The sequence below is a fragment of the Leptosomus discolor genome, chromosome 1 (assembly GCF_034619465.1).
Source record: "Leptosomus discolor isolate bLepDis1 chromosome 1, bLepDis1.hap2, whole genome shotgun sequence".
In the NCBI taxonomy this organism is placed as follows: Eukaryota; Metazoa; Chordata; class Aves; order Leptosomiformes; family Leptosomidae; genus Leptosomus; species Leptosomus discolor.
The window spans coordinates 33,813,850-33,830,895 of NC_141391.1; the positions used below are offsets into that span (position 1 = coordinate 33,813,850).

The following is a 17,046-nucleotide window of genomic DNA, read 5'->3' on the forward strand; positions in this document are numbered from 1 at the left end:
CTACTATTCGGATTAGGTACGACATTAATACATTTTACAGAGGTCAAACTTGGTCTGAAGTAATCATATATATTGAACCATATGATTGCAATGCATAACAATGTATGAGACTTTTTTTGCAATGTGACCTTTATTTTAAGATGTCAAATTAACCGTCTTGAAAATAAAGTCCTGCAACCACAGAGTAAGCAATAAACAGATAAAGGCATTATAATACTTCTATAGTGCTTCATGCAGCTCTTCAACATGAGCCAGCAGAAGAATTACAAGAAAAGCTTTCAACTTTTGTATATATACTGTACATATACGGGAACTAGAACTCAGATCATCTGCTTTGAGATTCTGCATTATGTACATACAGTCAAAGGCAAGAGAATTATGCACTGAATTACAGCCTGACCTGGCTGCTCTGATCCATCCCCTGGAAAAGCCTATGTTTATGCCTATACCTATACACTAACTACAGAGAAAGCTCAAGACTATTTTATTTCTACATTTAAGTTGCCAACAGTAGGCACGCAAAGCAGAAGACACAAGCAAACCCCTGCATAACTAACTTTACCAAGTCCGCTAAAGAACTTTCAATCCTGTTTCCACTCAAGTGGAACTGCAAAGATCATGCTCTGATAATTCTTTCCAAGTTGTCTTGCTCCCTTGTTTACATGTAGTTTAACCTTCTGTTCAAGTACTGAAGTACAATTTTTATATTGATCTGAGATGCAGAGGGCATGTATTGTTTCAGCAGACCTACTACAAAAAACGTCTTTTTTTCCTGAAGTAAAGCAAAGCAAGGTAAATTGAACTGGACCACTGTAGCTTGTATTGTTGTGTTGTTTTCTGGGGATTGTGATCCTGTGTTCCAAAAAAATTTTCAACTACCATTAATGGAATATCTAGGTTTATTATTATGAAGATAATTTCCAAAATGTCAACTAAAGGAGTCTCAAGTACCAGTATCTATTGAATACTGCAAACAGCCTGGAAAATACTGGGGGAAGGGAGAGGTCCTCCCTCCCCAAGTAAAATTTGCTCAGTGTTGACAACACCACTTAATTGTATTGTGCCAGCACAACAAAGAAATTGGTCTAATGATATCTAGTACCTCAAAGACGGTACAAGCAAGACTGCTGACAGCTTCTTAGACACAAGGAAGACACTCGCATTAAGAAATAGCTGCCAGGGGAGCAATGCTACCTGTTAGCACATTTAAATGTTTCAAACTGACACAGTTTATATATCACCAGCACAGTATTTTTAAAACAGATGGCCCTAATCATAAACAAACAAAAAAAACAAAGGAAAAAAACCAACAAACCCCCCATAATTAATGTCCCCTCTATGACCAAATGGCATTTTCTTCTTTGATAAAAGTTTCTGTTAAAAAGATGAAATAAAAGCAACAAATCTTCATCACTGCCATGCAAATTTTATTTCCATAGAAGATACTAACACTGTTCCACAAATGGTGTTAGTACTGAATCTTGTTTTGTTACAGAAGGTGTGTTGTCTGTGTCCCCCCCCCTAGCTTTTTACTCAGGGCAATAACCCCAAATCCTGTCACTTCCACCTGCTAAACCTCAGCAACACAAACCAACACATGCGGTGTTACCAATCCACAGCTAGTTTTGTAAAACTAGCTGATCAATTTGCACATGACAGCTTCTTCTGCCAACATCTTGCTATCCAAATTATGCCTCCCCTTCTCTGAGTAAAATGCAAATTTAGGTCATTCCTTCTCTAATAAATCACAGATTCTCTTGCAAGTTATAGAAATTACTTTCTTTTCATTTAAATCTGTTTTGGTGCTGATAAATAAACAACAAATACAACATGTGCACTACAGGTCCAGTAATTTTTTTTATACTTTTTTTTCCCCCAGCATAAACGAACGTGTTTTATTCACTATTTGTAACTGCTAATATGCCGAATATTCTTCCTTATACTCTGAATTTCATCATGTAACTCTACCTCATTTTAACTCGTTCAACAGATGATGTTGATGGTTTGATTAAAATATTTAGTTGAGCAAAACATGAAAAATATTGTAGACATTTAAGTGAGCAGTTTCACTTTGGTACCAAATAACCTATTTGTACATTACATAAGGATGCATACCTCCCATATTTTCTTTCATCTCTGTGATGCTAGAAGTACTAACTAAAAGTCAAAAACCTCTCCCCCATTTCTGCTATTCTTCAACAGAAACACTGACCTTTCTACACTAACATAAGTTGTATGTCAATCATAAAAAAACCTAAGTCTACTCATTCCTTATATGTTCCTTATACAGAAGCTCAGGCCACAACTGTCAATATAACTTTTCCTGGCAACAGGCAGAGACATTGCAGATCTTTAAAATTTCCACTCCAATCCTTGTTAGTTATCAACCAGACAGGGAAGCGCAGTGAAAAACTCTGTGAAAAAAGTTATTACCCTGAACAGGTAAGTTCCAATATTACACACCTGTAAGCTCATGGTTAGTAGTACATAAATACACCATCAGTATCAGTTAGAACAGCTTATAAATTCGAGTCCCAAAAAAGACAAGAACAGCTGTTAAAGCTCTTCGTGCAAACTAAGCTCTTACTACCTTTTTTTCAAGAATAGACTAATGTACATAAAACGCATTTTCAATGATGAAATTTTAATATTTCAGAGCACAAGATATAAACAGTACTTTCAACTTGTATTTTATACATGGTGGTTATTTTTAAAATGCCTGCATCTTTTGCTAATACTTAAATTATGTACACACAGTTTTACTTGATGTGATTCCCTGACATCAATGACAACGCATACGCCACATATTTTACAGAGTGTATAGTATGAACACTCGTGGGCAACAACATTTCGTAAGAAAACACAAACATAATATTAGAACCATTTTTAATAAAAAAAGTCCTTGTGTGTTGAAGACAGAGTAATCTCTTCTCCCCGACCCCCAGGAGAAAACCACTTGATGTCAAGTTATTTGATGTCAAGATAACCATTTAACTATACTAACATGCTTATAGTTACCTGTCACTGAGGTGAAGAAAACTGCTGCTCTCATCAGGATGTTCATCTTCAAAACTTAGATTGGACCAACTCCCAGTGCTATCATCACCAATACTAAGGCTCATCTGCTGGCTAACAATAGATTCAACAGAGTGAAATCCTTCTCTTCCAACAGAGCTAAATAAAAATTGAAGACAAAACCATCATTGCATTTCATGCCAATCTGTTGTAGTTCATTTACAGCAATTTAACACCATTTCAAAGACATTAAATTCCAAGGGGGAGGAGGGGAACCCCAAAAAAAACCCAAAAAAAAACGGGGCCGGGGTGGGGGGAATCCATTAATTTGTACCCTTTTCTCAATACAAGAAATGAACCAACCAAACGAATTTGAAATTTCAACAGGCTTAGGTCAGCAATTGCTATTTGGAATTCTCTCACTAGAAAACAAAGGGAACAGCACAAATAATTCTCTCATTTGGAAGGTTATTTGCTATAAAGCATAGAAGGCAATGCAGCATTACAGACTGTATACCAAGGTACACTTTTCAAGCAGAAGACTTACCATTATTTAACTTGTTCACTATAGGACAGTTTGGCTATTTTTCCCTGCCTGCTTTCCGTACAACCAGCTAGGTGGCCTGCTACTGTAGGCGAAGGGCTTAAGTATGCACTGGTGTTTAAAATGTTAGGATTCCATTTTTTAAGAAGGTCTTTTTGTAGATAAAGGTTTGTCCTCCTGCTTCAAGAAGGTTTAGCAATGTATGACTTGTGTAGAATTTTTCCCTCAGGAAATAAATTTAATTTTTTTATCCAAACAACAATCAAGCAAGCACATGCAATAAGTGGCAGTCTTTAGAAGACACTTCAGAAGATCCAGTTTGCTAACTTTAAAGACATTTGAACTCCTTATTCAAAAAGTTACAGTATGAGAACATGCAACTAGGAACTAACCTTCAGGGGCAAACTGTGATTATCAATATACAAAGTGGTAGAAAATTCAAGAAAAATGATCATCCTCCCACCACCATAGCAAGCAGCCACTGTAACATTCGCTATTTAAAAAGCCAACCTTAACCACACCACTGACAACACTTTGCTCCAGAGAGCACAGTGCAGACAAATATGTAGCTTGAATTTGAACCATCCAGATAATACAAAGCTGATTTTTTGCCCCATTTTTATTTAGTTATACCAGCACTAGCAGCAGTTCTTTTCACCACAGAAGGCAGCTTCTCAAGAAACATATGCATGACCTACCATACGTTAGATGACAAGGTAAGAAACATTTATAAATGTTGTCGTAGTAAAACTCTAATATTACCTCGTGGTCCCTGATATAATAATGAACATGATCTCTTTCAACCCTGCATTTTATTGTTGTCATATTCTAACTAGAAGTTTTAAACAATATTTTTAAGAAGTGATTCAGAAACAAAGTGTCATCTTTGATCTGTAGTTACAGAAAAGCATCGCCACATTACTTTTTTTTAGTCGCACACTGAGTAAGGACTCAACCCTGTTGTGCAGAGAGCCACAATATACATCTTATGACCACTCTTATGCTGCTAAGTGTCCGTGTGTTTCATATCAAACCTTGAAAAATTTAGTTCAGTCTCACCATGGCCTTTAGCCACTGAATATATAAAAATCAATTTTATCATTTATCACGATGCCCCTTTGGAACCAGGAAAAGAAACCTGTAGATAGCGTGAATAAATCCCATGCACAAAAAAAAAGTAAGAGAATAAGTATTACTACAAATTGGAAAAAACCAGCATGGTAAAGATTGCTCTTGGAGATGAAGAAGAGGAGATTTGAAGTCGCTCTGATCACTGCACAGTTTGTCTGCTGCAAAGTTACTGTGGCACGTATTTCCTACTTATTGGCCTATTAAAGGAAACAGTGTATTAGCCTTTGCTAAACAGACAAGAATTTGAAAGTCAGTTCCCATCTATTGTATTATTATTTTATAAGCTAAAGTGTGTTTTAGTAAGTTGTTTTTTTTCTTAAAGTAAGGGATTGTGGGGTTTTTGTCCAATGATAAGGACACTATCACAACACAGCTATAATCAAAATAAAGCCTTCACACTATAAAGCAATGGCTAGTTTGGCCAGTACCAGATGTCAGTCACACTGACAAAAGCAAAAATAAGTTACTTAAATTTTTTAGCACAGAAGACGAAACACAGGTAGGGAACAAACCTGTCACAGTTCACAGGTCAAAAAAACCTATAAGGTCTACGATTCTCTACTGTAGGTAAAAATAACAGTATTTCAAGTTGAAATAGTAAGTTCCACTTATTAGTCACCTACTGGAACATATGTGTGCTGCCATACACAGCAACCTTGGTTTCAAGTTCCCAGAGGTGGAAAAAAGTAATTTTTTTTCCAGTCCTGAATCATTTAAATATCACCAGAAGAATAAAAAGCAAACATTCAGAGCATAAAGTGTGTGTTTCAAAAGAAAAAATTAAAAATAAAAAAAATTCCTTCTGAGCACATATTTGTATTAATCCCTTTTCTGACACAGAATGCAACAATTAAGAGAAGATTAGCATTACCTTATGTTAACTGCCTGACCAATATTAGTCATAGCTGATGTCATTATTTCAGTAGTAAGGCTTTCAGCAAAACTGACTCCGTCTTGTCCAATACCACTGTCAGCTGTCAGACTCGTGTAACTCAGCTCTCCTTCTGCTTTCTCTACAGACGCCGTAGCCCCCTTGTCAGGAAACACTGTCTTCTGTTCTACATTGACATGAATCTTAGGAATATCAAGCTGAAACACTCTTGATTTTTGACAGGCACCACCCAATCCAGAATGAAGAAAATGCCTCACTGGAATGGAGGATTCTTGAGCGGGTAGATGACGAGATGTACTTTCTGTACAGTACCGATGCTCCTTCATACTGCAGCATCTACAGACAGTTCCAGAAAAAGGAGACAGTTTCTCAGTATAGGAGAGCCTATCCCCATTTTTTCTGTTTTCAGCCACATGGAGGACAGCCGACTCTAAACTCATTTCTAGAGTATCATCTGCTACTTTCCTAGCATATTGTTCTATAGCTTGAATTATGCCTTCACTGTAGCCATTTTCATTTAAACTGCCTGTACTATGATACAGTTTATGATCTGGGGAGAAAGGAAGCAATGTCCTAGAAAAACTTGTTTTAATAAGGTCCCCTGTGACTTCATCAAATTCAGTCTTTTTATATAGACAGGAATCTGTTAGAGACTTTGGCAAACACGCTCCTGACATTTTCAATTTCTTCCTGACATCACAAGTGATACTGTGAGCAAGGGATTCTGAAAAATGCAGCAACTCTGTACATTCTGTTCTCTGTGTGCCGGTACTTCTTTCGTATGTTTGGTCTTCGCAGCGATGCATGCTGCTTTTCAGTTGCTGTACTGCACCTTTATTCACCACTTTGATCAGCTCCAGCTTACCATTTACCTGTGCATTTTGCCCAGGAAATGTCTTTCTGTTGTATCTCAATTTGTTTTTTCTAGCAGCTTGCTGTAGGCCTGATTTGATAGACCTGTAAGCAAGTCTGCTAGCATACTGGTCCATTAACAGCTCAGCATTACCACCTTCTCTTTTCAGAACTCGAATAATATGATCTGCGTACTCGTCAGTCACACTTTCACAGCTTGGGTACTTGGAAGTCAAACCTGTCATGCCTGAACCTTCTGGTAAAGGAAGTACAGATGAATCTCTCTCCCCCAGCCACTGGTCCCGCACTGGACCACACTGTTCTTTCGAACTATAATCTTTATCACCTCTCCTCAGGTAAAGGCAATCCACCTGACAGTTGACCCGCTTCAACCTCAACAGTTTACAATGTCTCGATTTCACTATTTTCTTGGCCTCGTGGATGACTTTTCCTGCCATATCACCTGCGTAATTCCATAAAGAATTGCACGTCTCTTCTGGGATATTTATAAATGTAGCATAACCACATCTTTTGCTTTGCATACCTAACTGAACCTGCCTATCGGCTTCTCTGTCGTTTGTTTTACCATCTAAATGGGAAGCTGCCATTTCAGTGGCTATTGAAATTATATGCCTAGCTAAGGAATCTGCATACTGAATTGTTTTTTCTGAACGTTCCTCTTTCTCAACAGGCATTTCAGAATGATCTTCATCTTCGCTGCTTTCCAGTTCTTCAGAAAGCGACCGCATGAGTTTCAGCATAAATTCCTCATTTTCCAAAGAGTCATGTTCAGTTTCAGACAAACCAGCAACGGATGGATTGTATGGTGTAGAAGGTGGTGTTGCAGGTGCAAATTCCTTTGCTAATTCTCCCTTAAGTTTCTTAGACAGTTTTTTTAGGTTTCTGTCAGAACTACCTTGACATGGTACTAAAGGAGTTGGTGGGGGTGTATCAGGCATTGCACAGCTATTTCCATCTTTAAGACTTGATTTATCTTCCATCTGCAAAGCATCTTCACTGCCAAACACCACTGAAGAAAAGCTATTTGCATGCAGAAGACAATCAGCCTGCCTGTAAGTCAAAGGTCCTGATGGTTTCTGAGTGTTGTGGGTTTTTGAGGGCTTGTTTACACATGTTATCGAGCAGCTTCCTGTGTCAGTAAAGTCCTCTAGAACGTGCCTAGCAAAAGTCACAGTGGAACAAGGCGGTGGTGATTTTGAAGAAAACCTGTGTCCTTTTTGTTCCTGACAACAATCTTTAGATTCTGAAAAATACTGAACAGAATGAGTTGGCGTAAGAAGAAATTTACATGAGTTATTCAAAGGCATCTGTTGTTGTTCCACGATTATAGAAACATTACCTTGTTTCTCAGCCTCTTGCTTCTTTACCACACATTGTTCTTTTCTACCGATACCTGCGTAAGTCTGTGAGCTGACACTACATGCTAAATTCTCAGTAGTATTGCATAACACAGTTTTACCTTCATCCACAGATTGTTTTATGACATACTTGGCCAAGTGATCTGCAAACATATTCTTGGGGAAATCTTCACCAATACATTGCACAGAAGGTTTTTTATCGATTATTTTTCTTGTTAAAAAACCTGTATACTCTTCTACTGCTTTTGTTGCTCTAGATGAGGTTATGGCTTCATAAGCTTCATTTACTATCATATCTACCATAGTTCCAGAAAATGTATTAATGCCTTTTGACCCACTTGTTAATTCTGAATTATCCCTCATTCCAGGCCTGTTATTTGTTTGTTCGGCATCATTTTGGTTATGTAAGAGCGATGGACTACTTTCAGTACTTGGACTGTGATCTGAAGTTAGGTATATACTTCTGAAAGAAGAGACTTCCTCCTCTCTCATTCTGCTTGTGAAAAACGGATGAGTGGAGTCCTTGTACACTTTCACATTGTCATCAGAATTCAGAGCAGTGGATACTTTCGTTTTATAAGCATCAGAGGCAACCTGATGTTGACAAAGAGCTCTTCCAGCTAAGGGCACAGGTATTGAACTTACAACACCAGAGGTGCAAAATAGAGCTTGCTGTACTGTATATTCCTTCTTGGAATCTTGGACTGGCTTCAGTGCTACCCTATCATTAAAATTAGGAAAAACTGTGGAAGTCCGTGTTGACTCTAACATACTTTCTGCACTCACGTATTTAATATTGTCCATGGAAACACTAATGGCTGCTTGCGTTGTGAAGGTCACATCAACCTGAGATAGTTCAATAAAAGCCTCCTGAATGACCGATTCAGATAAATCTCTGGCATAGGATCTTACCACTTTGTCTTCATAATCGAATGATGAAGGCTGTGCAGCTGTAGGTGTTGATGGATATGAAAACTGGCATACTTCCATGATCCCTTCAAACACAAGTTCTTCAGCAAGGTCTGCCGCAAACCGTGCAACGGTGTTGGTAAATATTTGCTTCTTTACGTGCCGCAGTTCTTTCAAAGCACCAGTTATAGCTTCACTCACCAAAAAGTTTGCTATCCCGTTAATGGCACGCTCCTTCAGGGAGATTGCTCTACGTCTCCCGATCTCATAAAAAGCCATTTGAAAGACCGAAGAAGTCAACCTAGCAGCCAAATGACAAAGTGCACTGGTGCATGAAGAAACACCTTTTTGCAGATCTTTAAATGCACTGCCAAAACTTTTTTCAACTAATTCGCCTGCAAATTTTTGAATGCTATCTCTAATCATTAATGACTTATGTTTAGATTTTGCTTGTTTATCTGGCTCCTTGCTAGCTTTCATTTTGAGATCTGCAGCTTGACCTTTTTTCTCTTTCAAAGCAATCCCTTTGTGTTTCGAACCATTTCCTGCACATGCTTGCTCTGATGAGGACTCAGAATGAAAAACAGAACCCAGTATTTCAAGCGAAACACTATCAGCGTACGCTGAGTAACTGTTATAAATTGCATCATGGTGACTTTGACCTGCCCCATCTCCACCAAGACTAATTCGACACAAACATTCAGAAGAACCACAGCTCCCTAGTGGACTGAAAGCCGATGACCTAATGGGGCTGAACAAGCCTCCGTTCTCTTCCCCTGATGCTTTAACCGGGCGAGGGGAATCTGGGACATCAAAAACGCTGCTATATGGTGATTCTGGTTTACGAGGAGTTGGTTTCTTTACATTGGCCGGGAGAGTGGGACGATCAAACTTGAACTTCTGAGGATTCATTGTAGTGCTTACAGAAGACAATTGTTCATGTGCAGTCCTCCTTTTCTGGGAGGGATTCCCTAGGATGGGATCCCTGATAACTTTACAAGAGTTTTCCAAGGCTTGCTCCAGCTCATCGAACTGATCAAAACTATCAAAAAATTCACTCACTTCTGAGTCTGAATCCTCTATACCATCTTTCACTACTGGAATTTTAGGCAGCTGAAGTTTTGCCTTCAAGCTTCTTTGATATCCTTCTTCATCTAAGAAGATGATGGGGCTTGGGCTTGAGCAATCTGACTCAGAGGATTCAGCTGGAGAAGAAGAAAACAATGTTTTGCATAAAAAATTAACACCTTGATCAGAAGGATTATATGGCTTATAGAAACTCCTTTGAATCCAAGGATCAGAAATTGAGGTTGTAACTGAATTTTTTACTGAGGACAGTTCCTTAAGTCCCAAAATATCGATCAAAGTAGAAGATCTGGCAGATGACCTTCGACGTGCAGAACCCACAAGGATCTTTGAGTCAACAGCTTCTAAACATTGAGCAGGGATGGTCTGTGAAGCAGCATCTCGTTGGTTTCGAGAAGTAAAGCTGCATGCACCTGAAAAAAAAAATTATATAAAAGTTTGCTTCAAAACCAAGAATTTCCACAGAACCACAGAAAACTGGGGACAGATTGCTGGGCTTGTTATTGTTGCAAAATGCTAGCTGATCTTTCACGATTAAAGCAATCTCTGATTTTTTTCAAATCCTATTATACTAATCTAATCACTGACAAATTCATGTCTTTTTTAGCACACAAAGTAGAAGAAGATTCGATTTGATCTGCATCTGACACTGAGATTAGAACCCTTGGTTTATGAGTTGGTAAACGTTCTGAAAAGAACAGCAAAAAAATTAAATTTTCAATTGCATAATTCCCCTTTAGAAAACATGACTAATGTAAAAAAAATTACTATTTACTTACATTTACTTTCTCATCAAATCCCGACAGCCTAAATTTCAAATAACTTTTTCTACAAGTCAACAGCATGCAAGACCTTACCAGAACTTTGTATCTTTGAAGGCTCATCTTCATCTAAGTGTTCAAAAGCAGTGACAAAATCATCCTCAATTGAAGAAACTGACTGATTAGTGTCATCATCTTCTCCATGGGATGTCTCCGTTTGATGTTTTTGCGATGAGTTTATTTCCACTGCGTATCTTATGCCTGTGGTATACTTGCTCAGCAAGGCAAATATATAATCAACTTTGATCCTTGGGAATGAAGGAGACAGTCTCATCACACAAAACACTTCAGGAAGCTGATTCTTGAAAAAAAAGAGAACAACAAGAAAACAAACACAACAATCTTAGAATGATTTCAACTGTCAGGAGTAGCAAGGGATTCCTTCAATGCATTTTTATGAACAGTAAAAAATTTACAAATATTTTAAAGATAAGAAAATGAATGGAACCGTTTGTGTAGAGTGACAGTTAAAGTCACTCATTTTCATAACTGCTGTATTCTGAATAAATCATTGCAATAAAACAAACAAAACCAGGTTGTGTAATACAACCCTGATAATACGTACTCAGGAATCTATTAAAGAACGCACATTAAAAATCTGTAGAGGAAGACAGTATTTCAAAGCATGTTTATGCTGAATAGTACTTCAGTTTATAGGATATTTGTTTCTTCAAGGTATTTTTTACTTTATAGGCAACACAAATTTAACATGCATGACTAGCCCATACGCCTTTACGAAGTTTGCTTTAACATTTATAATAGGAAATAATTTAACAACATAGTAATAATATTGGAAATAAAAATAATGGAAATTGTATCATTAACAGCATTTATAATTGTAAATAATTTTTAGTAAGAAAAGAGCCCACTGAATTTTATGAACACCTGACATTCTCATCATTTTTGGCACCTCTGTTTTCATGAAGAAAAGTCTGCCAAGGATGAAAGCTATATCTGAGCAGAGCAGAGATAGGTAACTTGAGTTTCATTCTCTTTCCAAATTGGCAGTGAAAGGGACTATAGCCTAGCAGAAGCATGGGATCAGCATAAATATTTGTTAAACATTTTCTCTTAATTAAACAGCACTTGAAAACATCAAGTTTATTTTGGGGTTTTCAAACGTTCATTTTAAAGAAACCACAGAAACATCACAACATTAATACTACAGTGACTAAGATGGCCCAAACCCAAAAGGAAGACAAGCTCTGATAGGAATAAACTCTTTATGAAGCTGAATATAATGCTTTTGTAACTAAGACAAGCGAGAAGACACAATATTTTTACCTGATGTTTCATGACATAACGTTTGGCCAAGGTTTTCTTTACATCTTTTAGAAATATAACCTCGTTTTCTTTCAGTTTGCACAACTGGAGCGATTTCAGAACATCTGGAAGCTCTACAGAAACAGCTGCCAACTCCTGATTTAAATATACAAACACATGGAGAATATAAAGTGAAAAAAATAACATGTAAGTGTTAATGGTTTTGATCTCGTATCCCCCCTAAATAGTAACAGCTGCTAACTTTGGTCAAGCTTCTCTTTTCTCCCCTATTTCTGGCCCCATCCCCCACTTATTCTCTCAAACTGTGGTATAAAGTTCACGTAAACAAGCTTTAATTCAGTCCAAATTAATTTCCAGCTCATTCTCCTACCAAAAGAAATTCCAGTTTCCATGGGCCAGAAGAGGCTTAAAAGTCACAAAGGAGAATCTTGTGAGCAGCACTTGTAAGCAGCTGCACATCCTATAAGGTACACAACCATGAAGAGAACACTGAATTCGCTAATGATGGTTCTCAGTGGATCTCTACATACTCTTAGAGTGCTTTATTGGAATGGTATTTTAGACCCCTGCTACAAAAACAGGGACAAGGCACTTCCTTAAGCATGATCTTGGATAATTTTTAGATTTACCTAATACAGAAAAGGCCTATGAAAGATTTACAATTTTTTTTAAAACAGTCTAAACGCTACTGACCTATACAGTACAAAGCAAGCCTCCATAAACCTGTTCAGCCCATTTTTCTCTAAATCCATCTAACTCTAGACAATCATATCATTCTTATCCATACATGAAAGAATGTCTACTACCATTATCATTTGATTAATTACCAACATTCATACAAGTTTGAACACAAATCGATTCAGAGCTTCTGGTTTTCATTTTTAAACACCAGCAAACTAGTACAGCAATCTCTGTCTACCAAGATCTAGACAGAGCAGAAGCATGGAATTGCACTGTAAATGTGTATGTTACGGATTATACCGATATGTAAATTGCATAAGAAGATTAAATCCTAACTTCTTAAAACAGCACAGCACAACGCCACTGGTTCACTACACTACAGCTTTTAAAATAATATTTCCTCATCTAACTCTCCAGAATAATATCTTAAGGCACGACCAGAAGACTGACTCGTGGTCCCCCACCAGCAATGCACAGTTGGCGGTCAGTTCAGTAAATTTTTAGCTTTGCAGGTGACAATTCTACCAAATTAATAAGCACAACTCTACTAAGGAGAAGATTACAAATCAAAATACCGATACACACAGGTTTTTAACAAAAAAACAAAACAAAAAAACAAACAACAAACAAACCCCACAAAAAGCCACAACCAACCAAACCCCTCCCCTCCACAGTTACCCCTGCCACCCAAAACAAATCCCCCCCCCCTCCAATTCAAGTAAACTGTGCCACACCATTCTAATATGAAGACTGTCCCAGGTAATATTGTAAATAAAACACTGATTATCATATTAAAATAATTATTTTCAACATTTCAACGATATTTAACGCTTACATTTTTAAATGCTCAAGATACATACGTTCCATTTCTCCAACACCAAATTTTCTCCATCTGAAAAGACTAGGTACTACTTAGAAGAAATCACCGGTGCTGAAGAACATTATTTTCCAATATAGACAGACATATACCGTACCTGCAAATGAGCAGTACCCATCTCTTCAGCAAAACCTATAAATGTAATCTGTAAAATAAATACATGAACACATTGAAGTACAGAAAATAACCTTTTCGCTTTCTGCAGATATTTAAGAGTTAAAAAGTCAGCAGACTTTACCATAAAGCTTCATTCTACTGCCACAAAACCCATACCTTAGGGTAGCATAGCTTGCTCAAACAGCAGCACATAGTCTTACATAAAGAATCATAATGCTATACTATTTGCCTTGTGAAAGGTCAGATCAGACTACAGAGCACATACAACATTTAAAACCCACTACACAGAAATTTTTCTAGTGGCCTATAGGCTGGTATACACTGAACAACACATACAAGCCTCATTACATTCATTAAAATAAACATGATTTTGCAAAGATCAGCGCTCATCTGTCCTTGCTTCAGGCTGGACACATACAAAACAGTTCCAGTCTGAAATCTGTCCAGGCTAACAAACTGTGATACATTTGGATATACTGAAGAGAGTATAATGCCAACACATTATACAATTTACCATTTAAACTGATTAGCCTAAGGCCAAAACACAACAGATTACTTAAGCCACATGTTTGCATGTAATATCCAAACAGACAAACCCCTGAAGTAAAAGAATTAAAATATTCAACCCAAAAAACCCAAAAAGGTCTGCTCAGGCTCAGGAACCTGGAATATGTCAGAGATTTATGTCAACTTTACCTCAGGTTTTTGTGCTTGTGGACAGGGGAGATATTTTATCACATATTGTCCCTCTCTTCTGTCTACAGGTTTGTTGCATCGTTCAACACAAACAGACCGAAGAGAGTCAGTATTTTGTCTTAACTCCATTCTTCAGTGTCAAATCATGATCTATGTTACATCCACTACTCAGACTTTGTTTCAAGGGTAAGATTTCCTCAGTTCTCATTTAGTATTTCCCTAATGACAAATCAACAGGGTAACTCCATGCTTCAAAAAAATCCCAAGGCATTTACTTTCAAAACAAGTTACTTTCAAAACAAGGAAAATAAATTTTGCTTCCATTTTGTAGATATGGAATAAGGCACAAAGATTAAATACTTCCACTGATGTTTGGACTTAAGTTTGATATGGCTTGGATTCAATTATTTCGGAGCACTATGCAATAGACTGAATTTTATGTATTCAAGCCACAGCTCATACTAAATTTGTAGCAGCTACTCCCTGTCACTCTGAGGTAGTCAGTTGGTTCTCAAGTCAAAAAACAGCAAAGAACATCACTATAATCATTTATTATTAACTGGTTCAGCTACTTGCTTGTCCATACACAGAATCTCTGAAATGGACAGAGCTAGAAAAAGAAATGGCTGAAGAACAATTCTGTTTTGAGCTGTATTTGAGTATGTTATTTCAATGTGTGACCAAAAAAAAAAGAAAAACAAACCCACACTTTCTTTTAAACTGAAATCATACTAAAATATGAAAAATTCTGACTTTTATATTTCAGGAGGTCTCACGCTGGGAAGCTACTGTACCCCCAGGAAAGATCTTCCCGTTTACATCCCCTTATCCTTATTTCAGTTATGACAACATCATAAATTAAACAGTGCTTCACAGTAGCATTCCAAATAGCTCCCAACAAATTACAGGTCTCCAGCACTGTATTCGCTGTGTTAACTATGAAATGATTCTGTTTGAGCAACACACTCCTACATCTTTTCTTCAACTCCTGCATCTTTTATCTTCACAATATCTGCAAGACACGTTACAACCTCTATATCTTTTCATCTGTACGGTACCTACAGAATATGAATTGAATTCCTCCATAGAAGAAGCAAAATAGCAAGTAATTTCAAGGACTTGGAAAAAAAAAATAGTTCCCTGAAGAATATTTTGGGATGCTTTAGGATTTGATACTGTCGAGGTTTTTTTTGGTAGTCTGGGCGTTTTTATGGGTGTTTGCTCTTTTGACTTCTTACATTACCTTTCCTCTCCCTCAAGACAGTGATTTCAACCCTTTCCTTCTGCCATGGGATAACTCATGGTGCAAGATAGGGCAGTATGCAGGAGTCATAGCTTCACACAGATGAAGGCCAACCAGTCCGTATGTACACTCACAGGCCAGCAGAGTGCTGTCAAAGAGATCACACCACTGCTGAGTCTGCCTATTTTTGCCTCAATGACAACACTAATTTGGATTTCTTTACTGCACCCAAACTCCAGTTTTCACAGAAAAATAATCACCTTTTAATACCTCGAACATGTCTGAAGTTAGCACATCAGTTCAAAAGTTGTTGGGGAGTCAGCCAGCGAGACAGAGAGGCCAACAGTTGGTAACACAAGTCTTTTCTTTAAACTAAAAATAGCGTACGAGACACTGTATTTGAAGGTTATCATAACCCAAGGGTACAAAGGAAATTAATTAAAATGGTACAGGAAAACCTAAATTCTGGGTTTTGTAAGTTTGAGTAATTATCTTTGCAGTCCTAATAACATTCTTTAACGTTATTCTGCATATAGGTGTCTTTCCCTATTTTTTCCTAAGAAAAAACCCACCTGTTCTGTGGCAGGATATTGACCTCTTATATTTCAACCAGAGGGCTCTTAATTGCTTGACCTAATGAGGTAACTAAATATAGTCAGTTACCTTTCTCCACAGGGACCATCATTACAGGCATATCAAACACGCTGCCAGCTACTTGTCAGGTATTTGCTACATGACAAAAAAAAAAAAAAGCCAGGGGGACAATGACTGAGGGGTTTCGAAGATTCTGGACCATGGTCTGTCTGAACAGGCACAGACAAGGTTTTGCGCACTCCTCCACTGCTTAGCTCTTCTTCCTTACCTCTAATCTGTCACAGCCCTTTCACAAATTCAGCTTCTTGCCTGCTCCCCAAACATTTCATACAGCCACAACCTCACCATCCAGCCAGTCCTCAAACCCCCAGTGTTATTCAGGCAATCCTAACTCATCTCTGCTGGTCACACAATCTGCCTCCTCCCTTCCTCCTGCTATTCTTTATCCAATTATCACTCTTCCCTAACCACTTGCTGAGTCGTCTTTGCTTCATTTGTCCCTAGCTCAGCTTCTCCGCCTGGCCAGTTCAGGCCATCCTCTCCTTCTCTAAGCTCCTTGTCAGGCCTGTCAACTACTACTTAGTAGTCTGTTAAGACACTTAATGTGAGATACACGGTACACATTGCTGCTTACTTTTTTCTTCTCCCTTTGGAGAAGCTGCTGTTAGTCTCGTAACTCGAACAGCTCTACTCATTCCTCCTCACAGCCTAAGATTTATCTAGACAGTCCTGCATTCTGTCCAGGTCTACTGCTCTTCTTTGCAGTCCTTGTCCAGCTTTTGGCCCACCTGTATTAATGTAAAAGAAGTCTACAAGCCTAGATCTGTGATGTTGAGGCTCCAGCTTTTAGTGTGGAGCACAGGTCAAACAAGAGCAACCACTTTACCTTTTATCATCAGACATGGATCAAAACGTTCTGCTACTT

The 17,046-nt window shown here is 37.9% G+C and overlaps 1 protein-coding gene across 2 annotated transcripts in view; it reads right to left on the reverse strand.

Annotated features, from left to right (window-relative positions):
• Positions 1–17,046, reverse strand: part of AKAP11 (A-kinase anchoring protein 11) — a 34,610-nt gene that overhangs the window by 11,723 nt on the left and 5,841 nt on the right. For both annotated transcript variants that reach the window (XM_009960367.2, XM_086481973.1), the window contains exons 3-7: positions 13,569–13,616; positions 11,914–12,048; positions 10,666–10,930; positions 5,562–10,221; positions 3,019–3,174 (exon numbers count right to left, since the gene is read on the reverse strand). In XM_009960367.2, the coding sequence (XP_009958669.2) occupies positions 3,019–3,174; positions 5,562–10,221; positions 10,666–10,930; positions 11,914–12,048; positions 13,569–13,616 (5,264 nt within the window). The remainder of the gene's footprint in view (positions 1–3,018; positions 3,175–5,561; positions 10,222–10,665; positions 10,931–11,913; positions 12,049–13,568; positions 13,617–17,046) is intronic.